The 25,717-nt window shown below is 38.1% G+C and overlaps 2 protein-coding genes across 2 annotated transcripts in view; one reads left to right on the top strand and one right to left on the bottom strand.

Annotated features, from left to right (window-relative positions):
• Nucleotides 1-6,339, top strand: part of LOC149074921 (ras-related protein Rab-8A-like) — a 29,764-nt gene extending 23,425 nt beyond the window's left edge. The window contains exon 7 of the mRNA XM_089245869.1: nucleotides 703-6,339. Within this exon, the coding sequence (XP_089101995.1) occupies nucleotides 703-804 (102 nt within the window). The 3' untranslated portion in view covers nucleotides 805-6,339. The remainder of the gene's footprint in view (nucleotides 1-702) is intronic.
• Nucleotides 6,340-12,259: 5,920 nt separating this feature from the next.
• The window catches only part of LOC149074920 (U4/U6.U5 tri-snRNP-associated protein 1), a 39,252-nt gene continuing 25,794 nt past the window's right edge, over nucleotides 12,260-25,717 (bottom strand). The window contains exons 16-21 of the mRNA XM_089245868.1: nucleotides 25,385-25,492; nucleotides 20,520-20,604; nucleotides 15,365-15,455; nucleotides 14,053-14,275; nucleotides 13,711-13,832; nucleotides 12,260-12,413 (exon numbers count right to left, since the gene is read on the bottom strand). Coding sequence (XP_089101994.1) covers nucleotides 12,389-12,413; nucleotides 13,711-13,832; nucleotides 14,053-14,275; nucleotides 15,365-15,455; nucleotides 20,520-20,604; nucleotides 25,385-25,492 — 654 coding nt within the window. The 3' untranslated portion in view covers nucleotides 12,260-12,388. The remainder of the gene's footprint in view (nucleotides 12,414-13,710; nucleotides 13,833-14,052; nucleotides 14,276-15,364; nucleotides 15,456-20,519; nucleotides 20,605-25,384; nucleotides 25,493-25,717) is intronic.

Genomic DNA, 25,717 nt, shown 5'->3' with positions numbered 1-25,717 from the left:
GTGACAGAGTGAGTGACTTTGGTGAGTTAGGGATAGAATGAGCGACTTGGGGCGTTAGTAATAGAATGAGCGACCTAGTCAGAGAGCAACAGAGTGAATGACTAGGTGATTGAGTGTACAACAGAGCGAGCAACCTAGTAAGTTGATGATAGAATGAGTGACGTAGTGAGTGGATGATAGAATGAGTGACGTAGTGAGTGGATGATAGAATGAGTGACGTAGTGAGTGGATGATATAGTGAGTGAACTAGAAAGTAAGTGTAGTGGTTCACTCGCTCATTCATTCGTTTATGTCGAACTGCTGTCGATGAATTTTTCATTCGGTGAATTGTTGTCTGTGAATTTTCCGGACACGGCTTTGGTGAGACATAAGAAGCATCTCTTACAATTGTCCAACAGTAGTCACCCATCATCGAGGTTGGTCATTTTCCTTGGTAACGTTGTTTATGGTCCTTACCACTTTTTCCACCAAATATTAACGCTCGTAAATCACTTTTTAAACAGGGTATATCTCCTAAACAAGAGCCACTAAAACTTTTTCAGGATGATATATTCGTGTTCAGCAGGTCAAAACCATTTGAAATTGTACATTTTCATGTCGGACGCGCAATTTCATTGTTGTCCAGTGTATTTGAGAATGAGTATCAATATTTCGCATTGTGAAAGAGGAAACGCTCATTCTCCAATTGTGAACATTTTGCAGGCAAGCAAATTCGACGAAATGGAGAGACTCCAATGGGATAAAGCCCAGCTAACGTATAACCAACAGCCATCTTCAAGCCTTTATAAATGCGGCGGATGCTGATCGCTAATCAATGTTTAGCATAATATAATTTTTTTCCCACAATTCCCTTTTTCCCTTTCACTATTCTTTTAGTTCTCGTGTATATCATTATATATTTTTTTTCTCCTCAATATGTATAAAATACTCAAACTTCACAATTTTTCCTCGCAGTCCCTCTCAACAGAAGAAAATATGCTTTTTGTTGTCTATAAGAAAATGATCATATTTATATATGTGTGTGTATATGTGCATTATAGAGGGACACTCTCTAAAATTTAGAGGAACTACTGCGAAAATATACTATAAATTGTAAATGTACATGTTACGGTAAATGTGATAAATCCGGTTATTATGCATAATCGGTCGACCATTTCGGTAAGTTTGATGAATTTCACTATATTCTTACCAGCGATTATACATAATAACTCAAGCACCGTTAGTAAATTTGATGAATTTTGAAAAAAGTTATCACTTTTAACGACGATTATGCATAATACCCAAGTGTCTTTGGTGAACTTGATAAATTCATCTCATTTGCCGCTTATTATGCATAATTCCATTTTGCATGGTAAATATGATAAATCGGTCCCATCGCCATAAGACCTATTATTTAGGTTACTTAGGTGACCCTACTTGTGAGACAGAGTCTGAACCGGATATTATGCCCTCTGATTCGACGAATTTTTCTGAACACCCCCCTCCCCCGAAGTAACTTCTAAAATCAACTCCCATTTCACGGATTCTAAAATCGCACCTCGATATTACGAACTTCTATTTAACAAATTTTACGATCTACCCCGATACAATAAACACATATTAAGCATATTTAACGTTCGCACGCCAACATAATAAACTCACATTTAAAAAATTTTTTTACCATACCCCGATATAAAGACCTCCCATTTAACGAATTTTTGGTCATTGAATCACGATTCTAATCGTTTAAATCATGAAATTAATGGAATGGACCCCTTACATCGGGGTCTGTGACTATATTTATCAAATGTACTATACGACTAATTTGGGACTAACACTTTAATATTTATAGACTAATTTGAGATTTCTTTTCTCATATTTATCAAACACACAACTACACTAGGGTATTATGCATAATCACTGGTAAAAGCGATAAATTTCAAGTATTTATCAAATTCACCAGGTACGCTTGGGTATTATGTATTATCACCGGTAAAAGTGATAATTTTTTTAGTATTTATCGAATTTGCCAACGAGATTCTTGGGTATTATGCATAATCGCCGGTAAAAGTGATATATTTATCAAACTTACCGAGACGATTAGGGATTATGACAGATTTATCACATTCACAGTAACATACGGGGTGTCCCATGAATTCATAAAGAGTTTAAAGAAATTCATAAAAATTGAAGGAATCGGTATATTTGAATGCGGTTTGTAAAAAAAGTCATTCTCCGCAGGGAGATTTTTTTCATGCAAAAAAAGTTTAGATTTTTATAGACAGAGAGCGCTGCAGTCCGAAACGTTTATATAGCTGCAGTCGTCTATTGTGTGTCTGAGTTGAAACAGCATCACCAATAGTGTTTGATCCACCAATGTCAACGTCGCTATGAAAAGCGAATGTAAACCCCAGTAACAGGAAAATTAAAAAATGAGCTGTTAATCGTTACACCCTGCATTTTATATGACTCAGATTTGCATGAATTCAATTTTCACGAGTTTCTAAACCATTTACGAATTTACGGCACACCCTGTATGTATGTTATAGTCGATATCTTAAGTCTAGTCAATTCACGAAACGACTAGTCACGTCGAGCTTTGACCAGAGCTCAAAGCTATATACGAGTGACCAGCCATTTCCCGAATAGGTTAAGCTTCGAAAATTGACCATAACGTATAATTTTTTGTCCAGAAGAAACACGCATTTGTGTCGTAAACTAAATATGAAAACACTGTATATACGAGTATATAAAGGCAAATGCTGTGTTGAATCGTTTGATCGCGCATTGAAAACACGTTTTACGCTTGGTAAACTGCGCTGTGCTGTAGTTGTATTGGATTAGTGTGTTTGAAATGTTTATTATAGTGTTAACATCTGATCACACAGGCTCACGTTCGAACTACTATTTCTACGATGAGTTTTCATAAATACGAGTAAAAAAAGACAAAAAAGAGCTTAAAAACCGGTGTTGTTTACGCAGTTTTTATTGATTATTGCATAGTTAATAAAAGTGATTCAGTTACTATTACTAATGTTAAATAAAGCTGTGGAATTATAGTAGAGTGATTGGATTTAGTATAACTTACACAGGGTTTTTGATAATGAAGACCTTATACGTCCGTATGTCTTTCGAATGTGTATAGATATGGACTAGATGAATACAGTGAAATGGCAACGCACCTATATATATATATATGTATGTATATGTATACAGTCAAAAAAAAAATCCCGTTTTAACGGATACCGTTATAGTGAAAAAATCTCGTTGTAACACTTTCAAATCCCCAAGATAAGTTTAGATAGGAAGAATGAAAAAACCTCGAATTCCTTTATAACGAAATTTCGTTATAAGGAAGTGATTTCTCCGGTCTCTCTTGGATTTCATTATAACGGGATGATTCGACTGTTCGGATGTCCTTGCTATTGCACATTCGACACTTATGTGAATGCATGAAGACTTTACTATCCACCCTGTACTGACGTAACCTATTGGCCGTCGGGAAGAGCCTATGTTACTCTCGCGTATATAAATAGCGAAATTACCGACCTATTAGAATTCAAATCTGTAAACTTATAACTTCGTCTATGGCAGTGTTTCCCAGAGTGTGGAGTGTTTCCCAAAAAGATGGAATGATCCAGATGGGTGATTAGAACCATAAATTTAGTATAGGTTACCTTGAGTAAGGGGGCGATAAGATAAATAAATTGTGAAGGGGGGGGGATGAAACAAAAAGCTAGAGAAAATATGGTCCGTGGCAGTGATTCCCAAATTTTTGTCACTCGCGGCTCCCTCGCCGTATTCGTGGTTCATCTGCTGCTAACCAGAAAAGTTTAGTAGACATTGTGCAAACATAAAAGAACTACTCCAAATCATAAATAAGCATACAAATGAATACTCCAGCTCACCGCAACGCCATACAAGTTGCTGACTCCCTTAAGAGACGCGATGCACACTTTTAGAAACACTGGTCTATGGGATGACAACGTATGCGTGTGAGGTGCTGAAAATTATAACTGTTTGCATTCAGATACGCTTGACCACTCTTTGCGTTGGAGATAACAAGTTCAGTTTTGCAGTGAATGTTTCTACCTTCAACTTGATGCATAACATTAAAATTCGAGCATACATAATCATCTTCACTTCAAAATGTAGAAGACAGGTGACAGTTCCAGCAGCATACGGAACAAGATCTACTCTAACAACGTAAATACGTTAGGAGCCGCACAAACACTCATGCATATTCCTGTATGTACCGATTTGTTAGAAATTGAACAGATGACTGCGCATGTGCACGTATATGGTTAAGAAGTAGTAGTAGTAGTAGTAGTAGTGATTGTCTCTCCTTCAGTGCCAAGATAGTTTGTGGCTTGGGTAGACAGTGTTTCTTAACTGTTTTTCACTCATGCACCCCCCCCTTCCCCGCAAGACGTATTTTTATCATGTCCCCCCCCCCCCAGTTCTTTTCAGTAGGTCTCAACATCCTGGAATGCGACCATTTCTACTTAATCACTTTGATTTCTAAGTTATTTTATAGAGTACAAACATGTTATTAATAAGGTGCATCCCCATATCCCTCGAGCAATATACTCGTTAGTCCCTCCCCCCCCCCAAGTTTTTCTTTGTTCTATAACTTATTCATACTTTTGCTCCCCAGAATTCACTTAAAATTTACATTTCTGTGTTTTTGATCGTCGATCCCTATGGCCACCTTTTATCACCTGCCAAAGCTTCCCTTCGACATGATTTTCACTTGTGCTTCCCTCCTTAGAATTTCCCACGACTGAAACAACCATCATCTCGTTACTAATGCTACTTTGCGGCACATCAACGCCTGCCATATTGTCATGCGGAACATGCAGAACATACTACCGATCGAGTCAGGCCGGAAATGAAGGCGCCATCTATCGGTGGTCACCTCAAGTTCGGCAGGAAAGTAACATGTTATCTATGTCCTTCGCCAGAATCGAACCGGCGGACACTGACGGCAGCCTTTCATGGTGGTAGGCGATCATCTTACGACAGCGCCACTCGGACGCAACCGTCTGGGTCCAGGAAATGAAAAATTTTATGCGAAATTGAATCTTCGTTGCGTTTAAGCACGTTTGCATAGCAGAGGGTGATAACTTCTAGCGTCGCATTCGTTGTCGGTAATCATTCCACTGGTTTACGTATCCAACTGTGATTTCATTCATTCCCATAAGTTGGTATTTAGGTGGAAAACACGGATGGATCCTCCAATCCCCCGTGTGTTCTAGGAATAGGATTTTAATAAACCTTCATTATTTAAACCAGTGTTTCCCAAAGTGAGCACTATCGCCCCCTGGTGGGAGATGGAATGGACCAGGGGGGTGGGGGGAACGATAGAAGATACGGATTTAACATAGGATCCTATGGGTTCACTTGAATTGGGCGTAGGGCTATGAGAAAAAACATTTCTGAAGAAGGAGGCGATGTAATGAAAAGTTTGGGAAACTATGATTCAACAAACAAGCAAACGGATTCAAGGCACGCACATAAATGATATACACTGTAGCAGTATATATATATATATAATAAATGAAATTTAATTTAAATTTAAAACCTAACATTGAAGCAATGTATTATGATAATTTATTTTCTTCTTGAAAGCTTGTTTTCTCTCCATGACGATTCCGTGAACTGTATAGAAAATTTCCCAGATTTGATCTCAGTAATTTGTATTTAATATTGAAATTTTTCAAAATCATTATAAAGAGACCAAAAAAAAAATATGTATGTTTTTTGTTTTTAAATATTTATAATTGAAATACCATTCGGATCAACTTTCATTGTAAATATGAAATTTTTGGATAAACATTAATCTGAATTTTTGGTAAAAAAAATAAAATTGCTATTTCTTAAGAAATTCTCGATTCAAATTTTTACAATATACAGTATATTGTGCAACTATTATATTCATGCCTAAATTTTTGTTTTCCAATGAGAAATGAATTGAGTTATGGCACTTCTTTTTTTTTTAAACACCTTGTATATGTGAAAACATTATTTTCCTTCAACTAAAATTGTATTGAAGAAAAGGATTTTAAAGGTAATTCATTTGCAACCTGTGATACTTAGCAACGGTGAATTTTATGCTATGTAGAGTGTGAATGTATATATAACACTTTATTCCTTTAATTAATAATTGTGAGTGCAGAAATATATTGATGATATTTATTGTTACGCACGAGTAATGTATCGAACGTTTTCATCTCCACTATTTCACGGGTTGTCCCATTCGTCAATGACCCCAGTTTTTTTGCCCCCCATACGATGGCGAAGTAACTGATCAATGGGAATGAAATTATAGGCGGACTAATGGAGATAAAAATCCGATATATTGAGTTCAATGTTTGCTGCAAATGTCAAATAATGATAAAAAAAATTTAATTTAATACCCAGTAGATTCGCCTTTTCGAGGGCCGCCATTATGGATGTGCGACTGGTGAGGCAGCACCGGGCTCCTCTCCTCCGGGAGGCCTCTGTATTTACGATAACAATAATTCCTTTCATAAATTCTGAATTTTTATCAATTCTGTAAATCTGCATTTTCATCTGGAAACAGTAATTCTGGACTTTTTTTGAATTTTCATCTAAAAAGAAATAATTCTGGATTTACTTCTTTCATTAATTCTGCATTTCCACTGTGTGTCTCTGAAATTGTTTTTTTTAATAAATCATAAATTTTCATCAGTTCTACAATTATGTTTCATTTATTCTGAATTCTCATCAATTCTGGAATTATTTCTTTCATTTATTCTGAATTTTCATGATTTTCATTTTCTGAATAATTTTGATTCCCCTTTCTCACGGAAGAAAAAAAATCATGGTTAAGGTGGCCCGCTATTACTTTCGCGCACTAGGCCCCGCTATGGTAAGGGTGGCTCTGGGCCGAACAAAATCACATCGTGGGCCGTATGCGACCAAGCAACAGCGCAAACAAATGACAATGCTCACGCACCTATAATTTCATTCCATAGACTGATCGTAAATCGGTTTTGAAAGAAACCGGAGTCAATAACGAATGGGATGTCCTAAATTGAAGAGAAAGATTTCTATGATCATGCATGTTGTTTATACAAAACGCCACTTTCTATAGGTGGTGTTGGTTTATAGCCATGTGTGACCCTAAAAACTGATGATTGCAGAAAACTTCCTCCTCCGATATAAGACCATATAAAACTAGAGAAGAACTTGAACCATTTCGCACATTCTTTTGAAACATAATTTAATTATTTGGTGCATGGTCAATACGTAGACAGCGTATTTAAAGTGGACTCATTTTCACTCGAATTCTGTTGTGGTAGGAAAAAAAAAACTTCTATTGTTGTTTCGTATTATATAATTCCAAAAAAAGAGAAAAAAAGACAAACCATGTAAAATATGCAAATGTACATTTTAGGACAATGCGTATATTCTATAGCTCTTATTATTGCAATTTAGTAAATACGTGTGCTCTGCTTGAGTGCTAATACTGTTGGAAATGGGAATTTTTTTTAAAAAAGATGGGAAAATTTATTAGATTTTGTCATTGGTTAGGATGAAGAGCTAAGAATATATGCGTGCCATTGAGAAAAGAAAAATATGTGGTCGCACTTTCTTCAAAGTTTTCATGTAAAATTTCCACGTCTGAAAAGAAATAAAATTTTCTTTGAAATGTGTATGAGACATTCATTTCAACAACACACACACCTATAATAAAATGGGTCTTTTTTCCTGAGAGGTTTTCTATCGATAAAAGTTTTGTTTCTTTGAATGAAAACTTTCGGTAAAAAACATCCCGTGACATATAATTCTTGTAATTCAAAAAGTGAATTCCTATTCCGAGGAAGTCTGAGAGGCCACTTACTTGGTTCAATGCCGTGTTCCCCTAAAGCGGAAATGGAACAGTCGGGGGAGGAACTACAATAGAAGCTACAAATATAGCATGGAGTCCTGTGTGTTAGCTTAGCAACAAAAAAAAATAATGAGCGCCCCCCCCCCCAGATCAGAGAGGTGCTCCTGGGACCTCAACCTTACCAGATCTGGAGTACCAGCACCTCTCGAATTTAGAATTTCGTATGGTGTCCGTTACAATCATTATTATTTTTTTAATTTCATCATTTTTTTCCACATTTTGATCTCATCAGCATTAGATCCCTCCCATGCATCTGGGGCTTCCAGGCAGGGCCGTCTTAAGTGCATCATGGGCCCCCGGGCCAGATGACTTTTCTGAGGCCCTACCAGTCGAATTCTTGAAAATCTCAACCAGATCTATTTTTGTGAGGCCCCCCTTTTCTCTTGAGGCCCTCGGGCCGTTCCCGGGTGGGCTCATACCTTAAGACGGCACTGCTTCCAGGTCATGGCCGAGAAAACAACCATGCTTAGCAGGATGTGGGGGAGTGGGGGTTTCTGCGAAGGGGGTCGATGACACAAATGAGTTAAGTTGACTGGTCAGAATCTTCCAAAGAGCATTTCACCCATGAAAGAGAAAATAAAATAAGGAAAAGACAGTAGAGAAGTAATTGTTAAAAATCATCAAAACCCGACTGATATGAAAAAAAAAATTAATTTCAAAATATGACCAGGGTTCTCGAGTTCGCCCGTAGGTTAAGATGGCAATGCATAGCTTAGCAAGTGGGCGGAACGAAGGTCAAAAGCTACCAAAGAACATTTTATCCATAAAGGAGGAAAAATAAAAGAACGAATGGTCAGTACTGAGTGAAAGAGAAGAAATTGTTATAAATAATGACGAATTCAACCGGTAGGAGAATATAGCTAATCAAATTTCGCCGCATAGGGGTTTACTTAGAAATCAGTACTATGACTACTATGTAGTATTATGACATGAAAATAGTATTATGGCTACCCTACTACACGTTATTTGGTTTTGTGACTGCAAGTATGCCTCTAAGATCCACGTTTCGTCTGTAAAATGCGGTAAGGGCAATTAAGTAATATCATCCTGTATATACAGGGTGATTATAAAAAAACTATCCCGACATATGGGCCCCTAACTATCATACCATTCACAGAAACTGAATGAAATTTTGGCATAAGGTATTTTGAGGTGTGCGCTCAAGAATGATATGGAAAACAACAGTGTCACTCTCACAGTTACGGTTACAGTGAGAATGCGATCTCCATACTGAAAAACACTAAATAGCGTTGGAATGGCACCTGTAGCACGAAAATCCCCGGAGCTAGGCAAGGAAAAAGTAAAAAGGCCGTGCACCAGAGCATTAATGTTCGTTTCATTCGTCACACCGAGATCCCAGCCTGATTAGTCCTCCACAAGGTCATGTGGTCAAAAGGCATTTAAAATGCTTTATTTTATGCTGCTTCTCTGTCCTTATTGGTTGTCCTCACTTTTAGCCTATCTACCGCCGGTGATTTTCATGATACAGTTGCCGTTCGAACGCTATTTAGGGTTTTTCACAATGGAGATCACATACCAATACAAAAAACTTGGTGTTGCCATTTGATATTTTCGAAATTTTCTCACTGTAACCGTAACTGTTAGAGTGACACTGTTGTTTTCCATATCATTCTTGAGCGCATACATCAAAATACCTTATGCCAAAATTTCATTCAATTTCTGTGAATGGTATGATAGTTAGGGGTCCATATGTCGGGATAGTTTTTTTATAATCACCCTGTATATATAGTAGGCATACACAATAGGGTGGGTCGGAAAAAAATGAATTTTTTATTTTCAAATCGCTTTAGTGTCGACCTCGGGGCGTGGGGATGGTCGTCTCTGATGCACCCGCAGCGCCTCCTATCGAAGCGAACCAGAATTACAACCGGAAGTGAACCGGAAATAATCGGATGTTCCTATGGGAAAATAACATGGGTTTCTCCGTAAAACGGGCAGCGTCACCACATTGCAGAGCGGCCCTTAAAACCGGTCCCCCGCCGGATTTTTGATGCACCCGTGGCGCCAACTAGCGACGCGAAAGAGATTCATAACGCGTGTAAAACAAAAACCGTGGTTCGACAATGCGGGAGATTGTGATTGTCTCTCGATATTGATGCTGCCATCTGTTAGACAAGAAACAAACGGAAGAAGAAAGAGTCTTTCTTTCAAGCCCAAGAGATGGCAGCATCATTTTGTCGCTGTTTGTTGATAATTTTTCGGGTACGTTCGTGATCAGAGAAAACAAGGGTGTGTGTGTGGCATGGCCCCCCACATCCTGAGGCAGGGATCTTTTACGGGACCCCGGCCAGACTTTTATGAGGCCCCCTTTATGATGAATTTATAGCGTGAAAAAACAAAAAAATGATTAAAATTCTCCCGGGCCCCAGGGCTGGAGCCTTGTCAGCCCACCCCTTGTGGGAGCCATGGTGTGTGGCTGACGTATCATCAAATTAATGAAGAAGTGAATACGAATAGTTATTCCCAAAGATGTCGCTTTTCGCCATACGAATCGCACGATTCGTTTGGAATCTAGCCATGGCCCCCACAAGGGGTGGGCTGACAAGGCTCCAGTCTGGGACCCCCCCTCCTCTAGTAATACTGACGAACTTGAATCTATCGAAAATAAATCCCCTCGTTACTCACCAAATTATCTCTTGCTTAGCCATGCTTTATAGGACTACTCGTGGTCATCTAAATTTCTATACATCCAGTATTCTGACTAAGCCTTCTATGTGCCAATAGACACATGACCAACCAAAAAATTAAAACCTATTTTTGTCTACACAGTGTGTTTAAAATACAGTTTCTTTCCTAATACCATAGAGTTCAATGGAAGAAACTCTCCTACACTATTGTTAACTCCCCTACAATCTGATTTATTGTCAAATATTATTAAACATTTATGTGTAAATCTACTGCATTCTCTTGCATAGGCCTTTGAAAAAGCCAACAATATTGCATAAATAAATATTGAGGGATAGCATGTGATCATTCTAGGTGGACAACCAGAACCATTGTGGGTTCATTCACAGCTGATTTTGAAACAATGAACTTTCTTTCTTGGATGTATTAGTGACTAAACAGAAATCACATTTCCACAAACCTCTGTATATCGGAAGCCTTTCTCTGTCTCACTACCTCATTCTAGATCAAAACATCCCATGAAACGGGAACTCTCTGCATTTCACACTTATGTAGCAAGAGTATTTAACATCTGCTCAGATTGGAACAAACTAGACAGTGAACTAGAAATTATCAGAGCGATTGCTAAAGACAGAGGGTTCAACATCAAAATCTTTGACGAAATGAATAGAAAATTCATTAAACCTACAAGAGGAAAATATCACAGAGACCACTTAAAGTAAGTGTAGTTGTACCATACGATCCGTCTTACTCAAGATCAAAACCAATTCTCAAAAAGTTTAACCTATTCACCTATGTGCCTACTAAAAACTTTAGCTTCAAACCCACAAAGATGCTATACCACAGAATAAACAATGAGGCATTTATTACATTCCATTCGGTGATTCTCTTCTGGGTTATATAGGACAGACAAGGAGACCCATAAAAACTAGATTAAATGAGCATGCTCGTTGTGTTAAAAATCAAGAATATGAAACATCGACCATCGCCGTTAACTGCTGGCAAGAGCCATAGATTCAAATTTGAGGAAGTGGTAGTTTTCCATACAGTAAAGTACACGACTGATTTAGACTTTTATGAAGGTACATATATTCGGGCCTTCAAAAATAAACGTTAAACGACAATAAATCAACACCTCCGATCGCAACGCCATAGCTAAAGTTCATTACGAACAGGAATTGTAAGAAAATTCAAATAGACCAATCAGCTCCATTTCACAAGCAGCCAATTAGACGGTAGAGAAGACCTAGACGCAGGTGCTCAGCTTCATTTCGATCACAACGTTTGACTTGAGCAGACGTATATTTTTTGTTCCACTGAGCAACCAAGAGTTAAAGTTTGGTATTTAATCCAAGTGGGATCCTCAGTCAGCGAGAGAGTTTATCCTCTGAAGACGACACCTATAGCATGTCGAAATGCATAAGGAGTTTTTGTAATTCTCTTTATTTGCCTTTTTCGTTGGTGAATTTTACTGAGTGTTATTAGGCAAAGTTCATCTATTCTTCCACAATTTGTAGATTCCTCATTAGAAATTTTGAGTTGAAAATATGAGAAATAGCAAAGAAAATACAAATAGCCAAACTTTTTTCTACAATTTGATAGACTTTACATACCGTACACATAATTATGACGCCCATGCAACAAAATTTCATCCATTAACAGGGAATTTCCTGAAGGTATTTGACAATTAAAAATAAAATAAAATACCATAAGACATTATATAATTACTAGAAATGAATTTTATTACATCACAAATGCAAACTAATGGCGTAACAGTTCAGATTTAATATAGAGAATGAATGCTTCATTATTCAGCTTCCTCTCTACGCCCATCAATGAGAATGTTTATGGATGTTTTGAAATCATCGTCCTAAATAATACAAAAGAAAAAAAATGTAATTCAATGATGAGCAAAAGTAGGCTAGTTAATGATTTCATTACTCAGGTACTTGTTATCAAAATCAGTTGAAGACCAGTTTTACATGGTCTTTTTCAAAATGATTCGCATGTGCTAAGTCAGGGGTTCTTAACCTATGGGTCGCTCAAATCCACTAACAGTCAGGGGTTCTTGATATATGGTTTCTGACCCATACTTGATTCACAGGAGGATTTCGACAGGGGTAGCAGAAATCCACTGACAGCCATAGTCTCTTGGGCTATGGTTCACAGACTCAAACTTGATTTGCAGGGGCTCCCGAGATGGGTAATAGAAATCTACTGAGTCAGGGTCTCTTGAGCTATACATCATGAATGCAAACTTGATTAATAGTGGCTTTCTAAATGGGCTATAAAAACCATTTAAAGGCACAGATACTTGAACAATATGGGTCGCGACTTAAACATGATTTGCAGTGTGTACACAAATCCCTTTAGAGTCTTCTTATAAATGCACTTTTTATGTCACTGGTTACATTAATTTTGAAGAACAAACAGTCCCATGGGTCACTAAGCCGATCTTGTTGATTTTAGGTCATGGCTGAAGCAAGTTAAGAACCCCTGTGCTAAGCATTTGTTATTCTTGGATGAATTGTTGGAACCAGTCATTTTTGACATCATAGCCACTCTCCTCTGTAACTGCAATTCATTAGTGAAACTCCTGGACCCATTACTCTGATTAAATTAATAGATATTAATAATAATATATATAGATAATAATTAATAATCATGTGGTACAAGGTCAAGCTTATATAATTGGAACAGAAATTTTTGTTTTTCCTGAGGGGGGGGGGGAAGATCATAGAGGGCATGCATAATTAAGGGGAGCGTAAATTTACCCTCTCTGGCCTATTCCAATAATACAATTTTTTTTTTGCTGAATGTGGGAGGCAGTTGTTACCCAAAAACAGTTTTGAAGAGTAATTTTACTCTTCTCTAAACGTCTAAGGGGTATTTTTTTATATTTCATTGGGAAACAATTCTATTAAAAAATTACATAAAATTTGAAAGAGTGTTTTCACTCCCCAATCAAATTTGGAGGAGTAAAATTGAATTGACCGGACCTGGTGGGAGGGTTGTCCTCTCCCTCTAGTCAAAGTTTTCATGCTGACCCAGAACCTTCAATACTATTCTAGCTGTAAAATTTCTCCTTTACTCAAAGTTTTGGGAATGAAGTAGTCTTATTAAACTACATAGTTGGGAATGAGATAAATAATATAATCAGAACATACTGCGTCAATGTCTTACTGCCACCAGTCAATACTATGAAAGGGGACTGGGCTTCCTTTTGCTTGGCCTGAAGCAGTTTTACGGTATTCAGTGGAGTGTCCGTGGAACTCATCTGCTTCAATTTCTAGAAGACACAATTCAATAGATAAATATATTATATTATATAAATCAATTATATGAATGCTTAAAAAATTTTAAATCAACTTTTCAATAAAAGTAGGGCTGGAATGCGGAAATGAAGTGAAAGAGATTATTTTTTAATTCTTTTAAGGAACTATCAGTGTGCAGATTCCATAAGTGACACTATGCAAGCATATAATCATAAAAAAATATATTATACTGACCGTATCCTGTTCCACTTTTTTCATTCGTTTGTCTACTTTATTCTTGCCAGGCCCTTTACCATGGAACTTATGTGACAGATATCTGAAAGCTTCCTTGGCATTCAGTAAACGCCCATTGTCATCGATATATTCAAGCTTGACATCAGGCTTGTAACTAGACTTCTCCCTGAAATCTTGAATTGGGCCTGTGTATCTGTCCCTCTTTCCAAATTTGTCATCCTCACTGCAATATATACATAAATTTAGTTTTTGAACATAAGATGTAACAATGAAAATAACTGTGTGACATTGATTTGCTCTCTTAAGAACTTTGCATAACAAGCTTAAATTTCTATAATGAATACAAAGTACAGAGGTACCTGAAATTACAAGATTAATTCATTCCTGAAAATTATTATATAGCATGAAAATTTCGTATGTAAAACTTTCTCATAAGAAATAATGGAAATCCACTTAATTTATTTCACGTCCACAAAACATAAAACGCCTACACAAAAACTAATTAGCATGGTATCTCAAAAACATCTTTTTCATTCCTCTCCCACCTTGTCAGCCCAACATAAAGGTGAATTCCCTTTTAGTTCACATTTTGATAATGGGGAGAATTATTTCAAATATATTTTCCCCCTTTCTTTCATCTAACCCAAGATAATTTAGGCCTAATGTATTTTTCTTCTGGGTTGGGGGGAGGAGGGGAAAGAAAGGAAATTGCATATGTTCGAAAATAGAAGAAAATCTTGTTGGGAAAAGATGGGCTACTTCTAATGTGAATAAGTGAAAATCATTAAACCTGTGAAGGGGTCTTTAACCCAGGGCCTATCAAACTCTTTTATAAGATGTTTAGTATAGCTTGGCGGCCCACAGGATTCATTAAAATGCAATATATATAGTTTGTCTTGTTCCAGACGTTGAAGACACCTGGGTTAAAGTGTCCATCAAATTTGTTTGTAATTTGAGTTAAATAGATATCTATTCACAGCCAAACTTTTGTAAAAAAATAACTTCTTTTAACTTAAGATTAACAGATGTCAATAAGGTTGAAGCACAACTGACAATTATAATTTACACTTATGTTGATAATGAATTGAAACAATCATTAGTTCAATAGCAGCACTTTCAATAGCAGCAAAGCACCTTTGCAATAGCACCGTTCAAAGGTTTAGCAATCATTTTTATAAATATTTAAATAAATTCAAAATGATAATGTGCATGATTTCATTAGATATGGGAAGAGAAACAGCTAACCAACTTACACACATGGTAAGAAAATGTTATTCAATAGCAAATGTGTAGAACATGAAAATGAACTTACTAGAACTTCTCTTCAATAGTATAAGACTGAGCTTGAAGATTACTGGCACGAGGTCCACTAAGCTGCTTCTTTGTATCTTTGTCCAAGTAACCTGACATTTTCAAAAAGATGAAGTCTTAGGTATCATATAAAAAGATAAAGATCACTATAGCATGGGACCCATATTATTTGCAATTTTACTCTTGAACAACAGATATCACATAGAAATTTTATAGTTAGCATGAAGTTACATTTCTATTTATATAGATGTGTAAATTATGCTACTCATCTTGTTTGTGTACATATTATGTTGTACCTAGTAAAGTTTACCCCGATTTCCTATCGGTCGTAGGTCCTCGGCTGTACCTCCACTACTATTCCAGGACGAAATAACTGGATTCTAGACTCCCAAAAAAAAAGAAAACAACACTTTATTTAATTCGTTATCCAACACCTCCACGAAACCATCCGGTCACTTCGGTCCAAAACTTTTACACCCCTCCCCTTTTTCGAATGTCTCAACTCGTTCTCCTTTTTCTTTCTCGCGACTCCTGTTTCTCCTCAGCCTTTTTCCAACCTCTTTTCTCCTGAACCTTACATGTCCCATCATCGAAAAGCACATCCATCATTTTTAAATGATGATGATGCTTCAAGAGCGTAACTCCGTTTCTCACTGCTACTGTGACAGGGCGTCGGCATTATCTTGTGTATCACCCCTTCGGGTCCCCCAGGCCAACGCATGATGCTATCCGGTAAGCGAGTGTTGTACCGTGCAGTAGCAGCTACTTTGGCGGCGGCCATACCACCCTTGAATGGCAAATAACGGTTGTTCATCCAAGAGTTTATGGGGTGGTGGTCACCACCGGCACAAGAGAAGGATGACCTTTCCCTGCCCTGATCCCTGGGTACGCCGTTGTTGACGATTGAAGATTTAGCCGGTTGGCTTCTGGTTTTCTCGGTCTTCGACTGCCGGTTCGTAGCTCTGTTGATTCCTTTGGCAAATGGACACGAAAACAATCGCCAGTCCGATTGCTTGGACGTTTCCTGCCTAGCCAGGAACCGGTTCGTTGCCGATCTCCTCCTGTTGACAGCATGACCATCGTCGTATCGTTTTGAGTTCATCTCCTTGAGCTGCGAGGCCTTGCCCTCGGATGCGGACGCGTCCCGATTGGTCTTGCACTTGACGAGGGCAAGCGTCTTCTTTACCATGTTCCCGTTGACGTAGGGACAGCGCCTCGTACAGACATATGGTATCTTGGATCCTCGATTGACGACTGCCACGTCGACGACTTCTCCGTGTTCTGATATAAACTGCGACACTGACTCGGGTGTCATTCCCTCGGATGGCATGTTGCGGACCGGGGTCATTTTAGCGCATCTGGTCTCGCAAGCCGGTACGGACACAATACAGCGCACTTTAGTGCCTCCTCCGTTGACTTGGAATTTGTTCGAGTTCCTGAGACAGTACCGGACGACCCTCCAGTCCTTGGTCAGGGTCTTGACCTTCCTGAAAGATGAGACCAACCTCAGGCTGATGTAGCCCTCCTTGTTTCTCTGGATTTGTTTCAGCAGAAAGTTGTTCTTCATGATGTTGAAGTTGGTGAAGTAGCTCTCGACTTGGGATATGATCCTCTCTTCAAGTTCTTCGTTAGGTATGCAAAAATCGTTGTTATTGCCGTTGTTGGCCTTCTGTTTGCCATCGGCAGATGAAGTACACACACCGTCCCTACGGCTCGGCTCATTGATCGGACTTGGAACTGGTACATTTTCCAAGAGTGCGTCGTATGCCGTCGGACATATTAACATTTCATTTATCAAGCGACTCGACACTGCGCAAGTAATTGGCACGTATCCGTGTTTGCCGTCGCTGATCTTCATCATACATATTTTGAGAGGGGCTATTTCACTTTCGCCAAATGCGGACTTGATCCTTATTCTCCCCTCGCCTTCACTGTCGTCGATCTCAACCAAATCAGATCTAACGACTGAGATCTGGGTCCCAGAATCAACTACGCCTCTTATTGTCTTCTGACCACATTTCAAACTCACGGTCTGCGGTGTGTCAATGTCCGCACCAACACCAGCTGCCGGCGCCGTGATATGTGCTGTTAGAACTGTGGTTTCTTCAATCATGTCCCCCTCTTCTGTCTGGACAGAGTTCACCTGGGCCCGACTCAATGGCTCCTGCTGGCCTCTTGCAGGACAAAACCTTGCTATATGGCCTTCTGCTCCACACGCGTAACAAGTGACTGCAGCTCTCTCTCTGGAATTCGAACCCATCGTCGCCTTAGGTGGGCAGGACTCACCCTGAAGCCTCTGGTTTCCGTTGGCTTTCCATCTCGGATTTTGATGAACCGGTCTTGGGGTTCTCGTCCTGTCACTAGGAAAGGGTGTCTTCAGAGTCCTCTTCACATCATCGAATCTATCTAGTTTCTCCGATAGCTCACTTGGTGACACCATATCACTCCATTCGTCCAGATAGTGTTCTTTAAAATCTGCTGGGACGCGTTTTTTCATTTGATCGGTGATGATTAAATTCCTTAGTTGCTCAAACGTCGTGACCCCCAAAGCCTCCATCCATCAAAATAGGTACACAGTTCGTGGTAGAAATCCCTCCAGGTGCCCTCTTGATTCTTGTGGCGCGAAGAAAACATCTGTCGGAACTTCTCTGGGGTGAGTTTGAATCTCCGCAATAACAATTCCTTAACTTGATTATAGTCCTGTACTTGCTCTTCCGGCTCGCGGGCAATTAATTGGTTCATCTCGTAGGGAAGAAGTCCCAAGAGCTCAGCTAACCAATCTTCCCGTGCCAGGGCTGCGCGACGAGCTTGCCGCTCGAACAGCACCAGGTACAGACTTATGTCTTCTTCCATTCTGAACTTTTGCATCATGTTCTGGAAATCCCGGCTGGGGGTTCTGCCGCGCCCAGCTTGATTATTCTCCTCTCTTCTGACTCCTGTCTCGATCCTCAGTCTTTCGAGTTCATGTTCCATCTCTTTCTCTCTACGCCTCTCCTCCATCTCTTCTCTTTCTTTCCTATTGCCTATGATCGTTTTCAGCATCTCTCTGCACGTCGCTTCGTTGTACAGTTCACTTTCCTGTATGGTACTCACTAGTTGCATTAAGTTGAACTCCGGTCGGACTTCTAACCCCAAGTTGGCGGCCATGGTCTCCAGATCCTCCTTGTTCCCCTTTGCCAAATACGCCATCTTTATTTATCGTCTCGATACCGCCGTACAACACTTGCTCCTTTTTGCCTGGGCAGGATTGCCCCTCTCAGCACCGGTTGTCGGGTTGACTTCACGAAAAAAAAAACAGCGTGGGTGCTTGACGCTGCTACTATCTTTCTATACGAACCGGGTGGTTCCACAGTCGCTAGGACACTCTTCTTTGAATTCAGCTCGCAATCTTGAGTCGTTGAAGCTACGACCTTATCCTGCCAACTGCGCCAGTAAAGTTTCCCCCGATTTCCTATCGGTCGTAGGTCCTCGGCTGTACCTCCACTACTATTCCAGGACGAAATAACTGGATTCTAGACTCCCAAAAAAAAAGAAAACAACACTTTATTTAACTCGTTATCCAACACCTCCACGAAACCGTCCGGTCACTTCGGTCCAAAACTTTTACACCCCTCCCCTTTTTCGAATGTCTCAACTCGTTCTCCTTTTTCTTTCTCGCGACTCCTGTTTCTCCTCGGCCTTTTTCCAACCTCTTTTCTCCTGAACCTTACATACCTCATTACAAATGTTGTATGGAGAACAAGAACCAATACTATTATTTAAATAGTAATATAAAAGGCATCTCACTCTTATGAATATGGATTGATTCACCATCAATTCATAACCAGCAGTTTTGCGTGAATGCTCATACGAAAATTCACCAAAAAATAAGATAAAATTTGTGTGTCAAAAAAAAAAAAGTTACTCTAGGAGGGCATGAGAAACTAAATTGATAGAACGATAAGCTTAATCATGTGACTCAATCTAAATATTAGCTACCAGTACTTACATATCATGCTAACAACCATTTTCGCGAGTTGGTGCAGATACACCTCATATATATTCCTCTAAGAAATTTCTAATGAACTATTACATGCCGGAATGTGCATGTAAGTGTTGTGAACCTAATGTGAAGATTGTCTCTGTGCAATACTTGTTATTTACAGTGCTTCCATCTGCTATCAATTTTTCTAACAGTGAGTGAGGTGTAATGATTGAATAATTGAATCGTTGTAGGCCTGTTGCTCTCTGTGGCAAAACTTTTAACGGGGAGGGGCTCGCATTTGCGCCTCAAAGTTTTAAACCACAGAAAACTAACTTCAGCCAACCACCAGATACTACTACAGTCGAATCCCACTCAAACGGATACTGTCATAGTGAAAAAAATCTCATTTTAATGAACTAATGCATACTTTTCTAATCTACCAGATAAGTTCACATAGGAACAGTACAAAAAACCTGGAATTCCTTTATAATGAAATTTTGTTATAACGAAGTGTTTTTTTCGATCTGGTGGAGTTTGTTATAATGGGATTCGACTGTACTACTTAACTTCACATGTACCTCGTACACATTCCTCTATGGAATTTCTAATGAATTGGCACATGCTGGAATGTGTGTTCCAAGTATATGTGTGGCCCTAATGTATTATGTTGTCGAGTTGCGCTTGTTTCATGTTCATGCTGCCATCTGTTTTCTATTTTCTGAACCAAAGATAGGAATGCCTGAATTTTCATGTTATGTCAGTATCGCTTTGTAGGTCTGTCTACTCTCTGTTGGGAGACTTTTTCAAATGGGAGACCATCTTGCATTAGCGTCTTGAAGCTGGAAAACTGCAGAAAGCCAACAACTTCCGCCACCAATCACTGTGCCGTCAATAGGGTTCGAACCTAGATCCTCAGCACGAGAGTGCAGCATGATGCCCACACAACAGCAACCACCAGATACTGCCAAACTTGTGGATTAATGGTTGACGATATAATACATAAGTACCAAGTCATCTAACAAACATTTCTTTGAAGGAAAAGATCCTCAAACTGTGCACCTAATTAAATTGTTGCTAACAATATAGGAATATTTTATATCAAGCTTTAAAATTTATGTTTTCTTTCCATGCACTTTCTGCTTAACATCACAATGATTTTCAATTGCGCTGAATAAGAAAATTTATAAATCACCTTTCTTCTGAGCCAGTTGTAGAGCTCCAGCTACCCCGAGACTAATGTTTGGCTCCTCTTCTAATATGGGCTCATTCTCTCGAATCTGAAAATAGTTAAAACAAAATGTTTAGCCTACAAGAAAAGACTCTGACGAGCATAATTCTTATAAAAGCATGAGATAGTTTAACATCATTCCTGCAAACCTAAAGACAGTGTTAGAAAATTTTTGTAATAACTGTATTTCACGTTAGCTGATTGACTGGAGAAAAAGTTTTCAAAATGAAAAAAAAAAGAATGTCATTGTATCCTGGCAATAATGTTAAACTTTGTTGCTAAAAATCTGTTAAACAGAACTTTATGATAAAAAGGTTTGTGTTCAACCTTAACTGGCATGGGGGAGGGGGGCTCCATTTCATTCCCGTACATTTACTCATCTCACCATCCCCAGAGAAGAAATTATAACTGGCCCATCCTGTTAACAGAACCTTTTGTAATGGCTGTTTACACATATTTAATAAATTTACGATATTTTTAGAGAGATAGATGGCTTTTTCTCAGCCCAAGATATCAAGGAAACATTATTTTCTGGATATTATGCTGAGGTGAACTCGGAAAGAAAAGTCATTTTGTCTCCGCCGGGACTCGAACCCAGGCCTTCTTGCATACCGGCAAGCATGCTACCATCTACACCACCCTGCCCAGACACGACCCTGCTTTCCTTATTTCATGCACTGTGGCATGAGGCATTGAAGTAGAGACATTAGTAGTCTCTCTTAACTTCAGGAATCGGCCCCCGGATGGGGGGGCCGATTCTGTCTCTAATGGTGTAGATGGTAGCATGCTTGCCCGGTATGCAAGAGGGCCTGGGTTCGAGTCCCGGCAGAGACAAGATTACTTTTCTTTCCGAGTTCACCTCAGCATAATATCCAGAAAATAAAATGTTTCCTTACGATATTTTGTCTAACTTTTCCCTTTTTATTTATTTTATTTGAAGTTCCCATAAGGACAGAATGGCGGCACCACCACAACACTGGCAAAAACATCTTCTGATTGCCATTCTGTTCAGATCAGAATGGTATCAGTTGTTTGCACGGGCAGCCCATAAAGGTGCGAAGGCAAGAGAATTTCTAGGCATTTGATTTGATGCCCTAAGTTAATGAATATTAATTCAATTTGTCTCAAAACTGATTTATATCCTGTGAGTTTTATTACTGTTTGATTGAAAAAATATTCAGAAGCAAAATGTTGTTTCCATTTGAGAAGAATAATTTAGAACTTGTAGCAAGCGATTTTACTAAACAAGTTCAGTTCATATTTTTGGCGCTCGAGAAGTAACGCCTTGTTCATGAGCACTCCGTAAGTAAGGGTGTTGCAGGAGATGTAAAGAAAAGTCCCACACAGTTTGTCATGTCTTCCCCGATGCGATAAATTTCCCATATCTGTGAGAAAAATTGGCTAAAATTGATCCACAAAGGACTTTTCTTGACATTTGCAGATATTTTGAGTTAATCAAACAAAAAAAAACATATTTTTAAATTATATGTGCTGTTTAATAATTTACTAAGAGTACTTGACTACATATTTTCACCGATATCTGGCAGCACATTTTCAAAAGTGTGCGTGAAAAATTTAATTAAAAAGGAAATTTTTTAGGAAAATTTTCCTCGAATAAATATTGATAAGGTGATAAAAAGTAACAAAAAATTATCATTCATTAGGCCAAAAAATAAAGGATTTAGTTTGCACAGAAAGACAGGATTTTATTAAATAATAAAAAAAATTGTTGTAAGAATAGTTATCTTCATTGCTGACAGGTGACACTAAAATAGATAATTCTTTTTACAGCATCATCTGTAGATAACAACTGCAATTATTGTGGCGATCAAATTTTTAATTATTGAAAAAAATTCATGCCTTTCTTTGAGAAAACATTAGGATATCACCTGCGCATATTATGAATATTATATACAAATATGTCTGTTTTAGACTAATATTTTTCAAAGCTTTTTTTCCTGCGGTATGTTATATCCAAACTATTTTCTTTGGCTAACCAAATTTGTTTTTCTTCCTTGGCTAAGCTAGTGATAGGCAAACTACGGCCCACTTAGAAGTTCTATCTCACCCGCTACAGATTTCAAAATAAGAGTATAGAAGTTTTTAATTTCCCTGTTTTTAAAAAATTCATTCAAGGGATTGTTCCACTTTTTACAAATGGAAAATATAGTTGTGAGAATTTAAATATAAATTGATTTTAAAGATCACTTTGCAAAAAATTTTAACATAATATGCAATAAATATCCTGTACTTATATTTATTTTTTCACAGTTGTAAAGGATAAACCATTGCATCTCATTTGCAATGAAACTACGGCAGTCTTGAAAGTATACAACACATCCCACCACTTCATTTCTAAGCATAAAAATTCCAATTATGAATAAATGGCCAGATGTGTCCAGCCCACCACTTTTTTTCTTGTCCCGCTCCTAAAAATGTTTGCCCACTCATGGGTTATGCCACCTTTTTTTTTCTTCGTTACTTTTTTCCTTTTTATGACTTACAATTTCTTCGACTGCATTGTTTTTGTGTTTTCTCTGAATGAGCACTCATTTTGCGCTCTTTTCAATCCTTCTCTACACATACGTACACTACACAGCTCACACACATGCACAAACTTCTCTTTCCCTTTTACATACAAATCGCTGGGGGGGGGGGGGGGACAGTAAGTCACCAGACAGCCTGCGAAGACTTGGCAGCCCTAAAACATTAAATTCTGGTGTGGTAAATTTTTTGTTTTGGTAATTTATATCCACAGTGCATGTTTTGAGCAAGGTATGCTATAACTGAAGTAAAGACAGAAAGAAGTGACTGGGACAAGTCTTAAAACAAAAAAAACATGTTATATCCACAGTGTAGGTTTTATCCAGGGTGTTAATAGACTTGTATATCAGTGCTGATGAACTGACTGCATGCATTGCAGGGAAGTCCGAGGCATGGCCTGAGTTTTCCAGAATGCTGATCAGAATTTCATGCAGCAGGATGCGAGACCCGTATAACTACTCATGGATGACACTCTGAACACCACCTTTGACCTCTGTTATTTGTTTAAATGCATTTACATGATGTGTTTTCCGTGTATGCTACCGTATCATTTCCAATTCCGCATTGCTATGTCATCCCAAGTCGTTTGGGTTGTGCCCTACCCTTCCTACAAGTTTTTAAATCTGGTACTGAGACAACCTGCATTAATTCAGCATCTTGTGGAAAGCAAATCCCTTCAGAAATTTGTGGTCAGGCATACTGTATTGTGTGACTGCTTACATCCATACTGCCAGGTTGAGCATGAATTTTATTTGGACAGACATATTGAAAACAAAATTTCAATACATAAATTATCTAATTAGAATAAAAATAAATTTAAAAAAATCATATTTGTGTGGAAATTAACTACTGGTATCATAGAATGAAATTTTGTTTTGGTGCCCCCAGAACATTCGACCACGAGCCGCCACTGGTTGTTTCAATAAAGATATTAAAGTAATTGTGCAACATTCAATTTCTGAGGCCAAGGACGATACTATTAATGAAACTGTGTCAAAGATCATTTTTTCAATGATCATGTTTCCATCATAAATTCTAAATTTATTCCTTGTGAAAATGTAAGTAGGCTATTATTTTGATTCATAAATTTTATTTTAAGTATTCTTTATACATACAGTCCATCCCACTTATAATGTTCCAATTTATAATTTCCCCCACTTTTACAATTTATTTTTGAGGTCCCAACTAGTGGTCTCCAACACGCATCAAAATTCAGTTTTAGTCCTTCAAATTTTGTTGAGTGAAAATACTCCTTAAAATTTCAGGTACATTTTTTAGTTGATTTGTTGATTTATACTTCTCATTAAAAATGAATACCCCTCTTTATGCAAAATTACCCTTTAAAATTTCGAACAGGAGTGAAATTACCCTTCAAGATTATATTTTCAGATAACACTGGTCCCAACTCCAGTCAAACCCTATTATAGCGCTCCCATATGTTATGCCAAAACTGCTTAGCACCAGAAAACTTCAGTGAAAAAAATTTTCTTTTCCAGTCTTTACAACTACTAAACCATAATTTGATATGGCACACCAAACTCGTTATATTGCCAGAATTCTGCAAAATAAATGGTGGTATTAAATCGGGTTTTGACTTCAATTCTCATCAATATTTCCCATTTAAAGTGTTTTCTCACTTATTTTTTATGGCCGTTTTTTGAAGGTAAAAATGAGCTTGACCCCCACCAAGAAAGAGGTTACCATGCATAAATGCGTGAAAAATTTTGGGGCAACTATAAAAAACATAGCTAAAATATGTCAGAAGGGGAAAAAAAAGATTGGAGTCAATGTGGAAACAAACAAAATGAGGCTGCCACTGCTAGAAATATTCTGCTGGGAAAGAAAATATATTACAGTATGTTGGCGGGGTAATAATCTTCGATGGTCTTATTCGATGATACAGCGGAACGAGTGCCAGAGGGAGGGTGTCATTTCCGATGATTTTCTGAAGGAGGCTAAAGCACAATACAGGCTAGAAGCTAACCACATTAATTGTTGCAAAATACTGACATCTTTTTATTATTCTTTAAAAACTATGAAAAAAAGCCAATAAAAGAAAAGAGGCGACCTCGAAGAAATTTTTACACACACATATTTTGGATGTTCATAAACATCCCTATCACATCAAATGCTGCTCTAAGAAATTTCAATTGAATCTGAAAATTTTATTTTAAATGTGTTTATTATCACTCTCAGCATTAAAAATTCATACATACATATTTTTAAAATTTAATCATCCTGAGTCAAGCATTAAAAAAAACTGTAATCCAATGTGTGGAAAATACCTGGATTTCAGTGGGCTCCTCGTCCAGATTCACCTCGTTCCAGGCACCACGATTTTGAGCCTCCATCTCCTGTCGCTGTCTCTCTTCCATCAGCTCTCTCTCAAATTCCTGATCATCAATAAAAGATGGAATGATTTCAAATATATTATGTCAAGGCAAAATTGCACCAAGAGTTCAACTAGCTTTGCGTCAGGGGTGATACATCAACACCTGAGCCTCACAGAAAGAAATTATCAACTGCATTCTACAATGTATTTACCACACAGTCCACATTTTCACAATGGCATTACAATGAATATGGTGGCCAGGCCTGCTGTTTTTTACACAAAAAGG

The sequence above is a fragment of the Pholcus phalangioides genome, unplaced genomic scaffold, assembly GCF_987345545.1.
Source record: "Pholcus phalangioides strain wild (caught in Gottingen) unplaced genomic scaffold, Ppha-v1.0 ptg000016l_1, whole genome shotgun sequence".
Lineage (NCBI taxonomy): Eukaryota > Metazoa > Arthropoda > Arachnida > Araneae > Pholcidae > Pholcus > Pholcus phalangioides.
The sequence above is the reverse complement of the archived record's forward strand: the minus strand, read 5'-3'. Positions and strand labels throughout refer to the sequence as shown.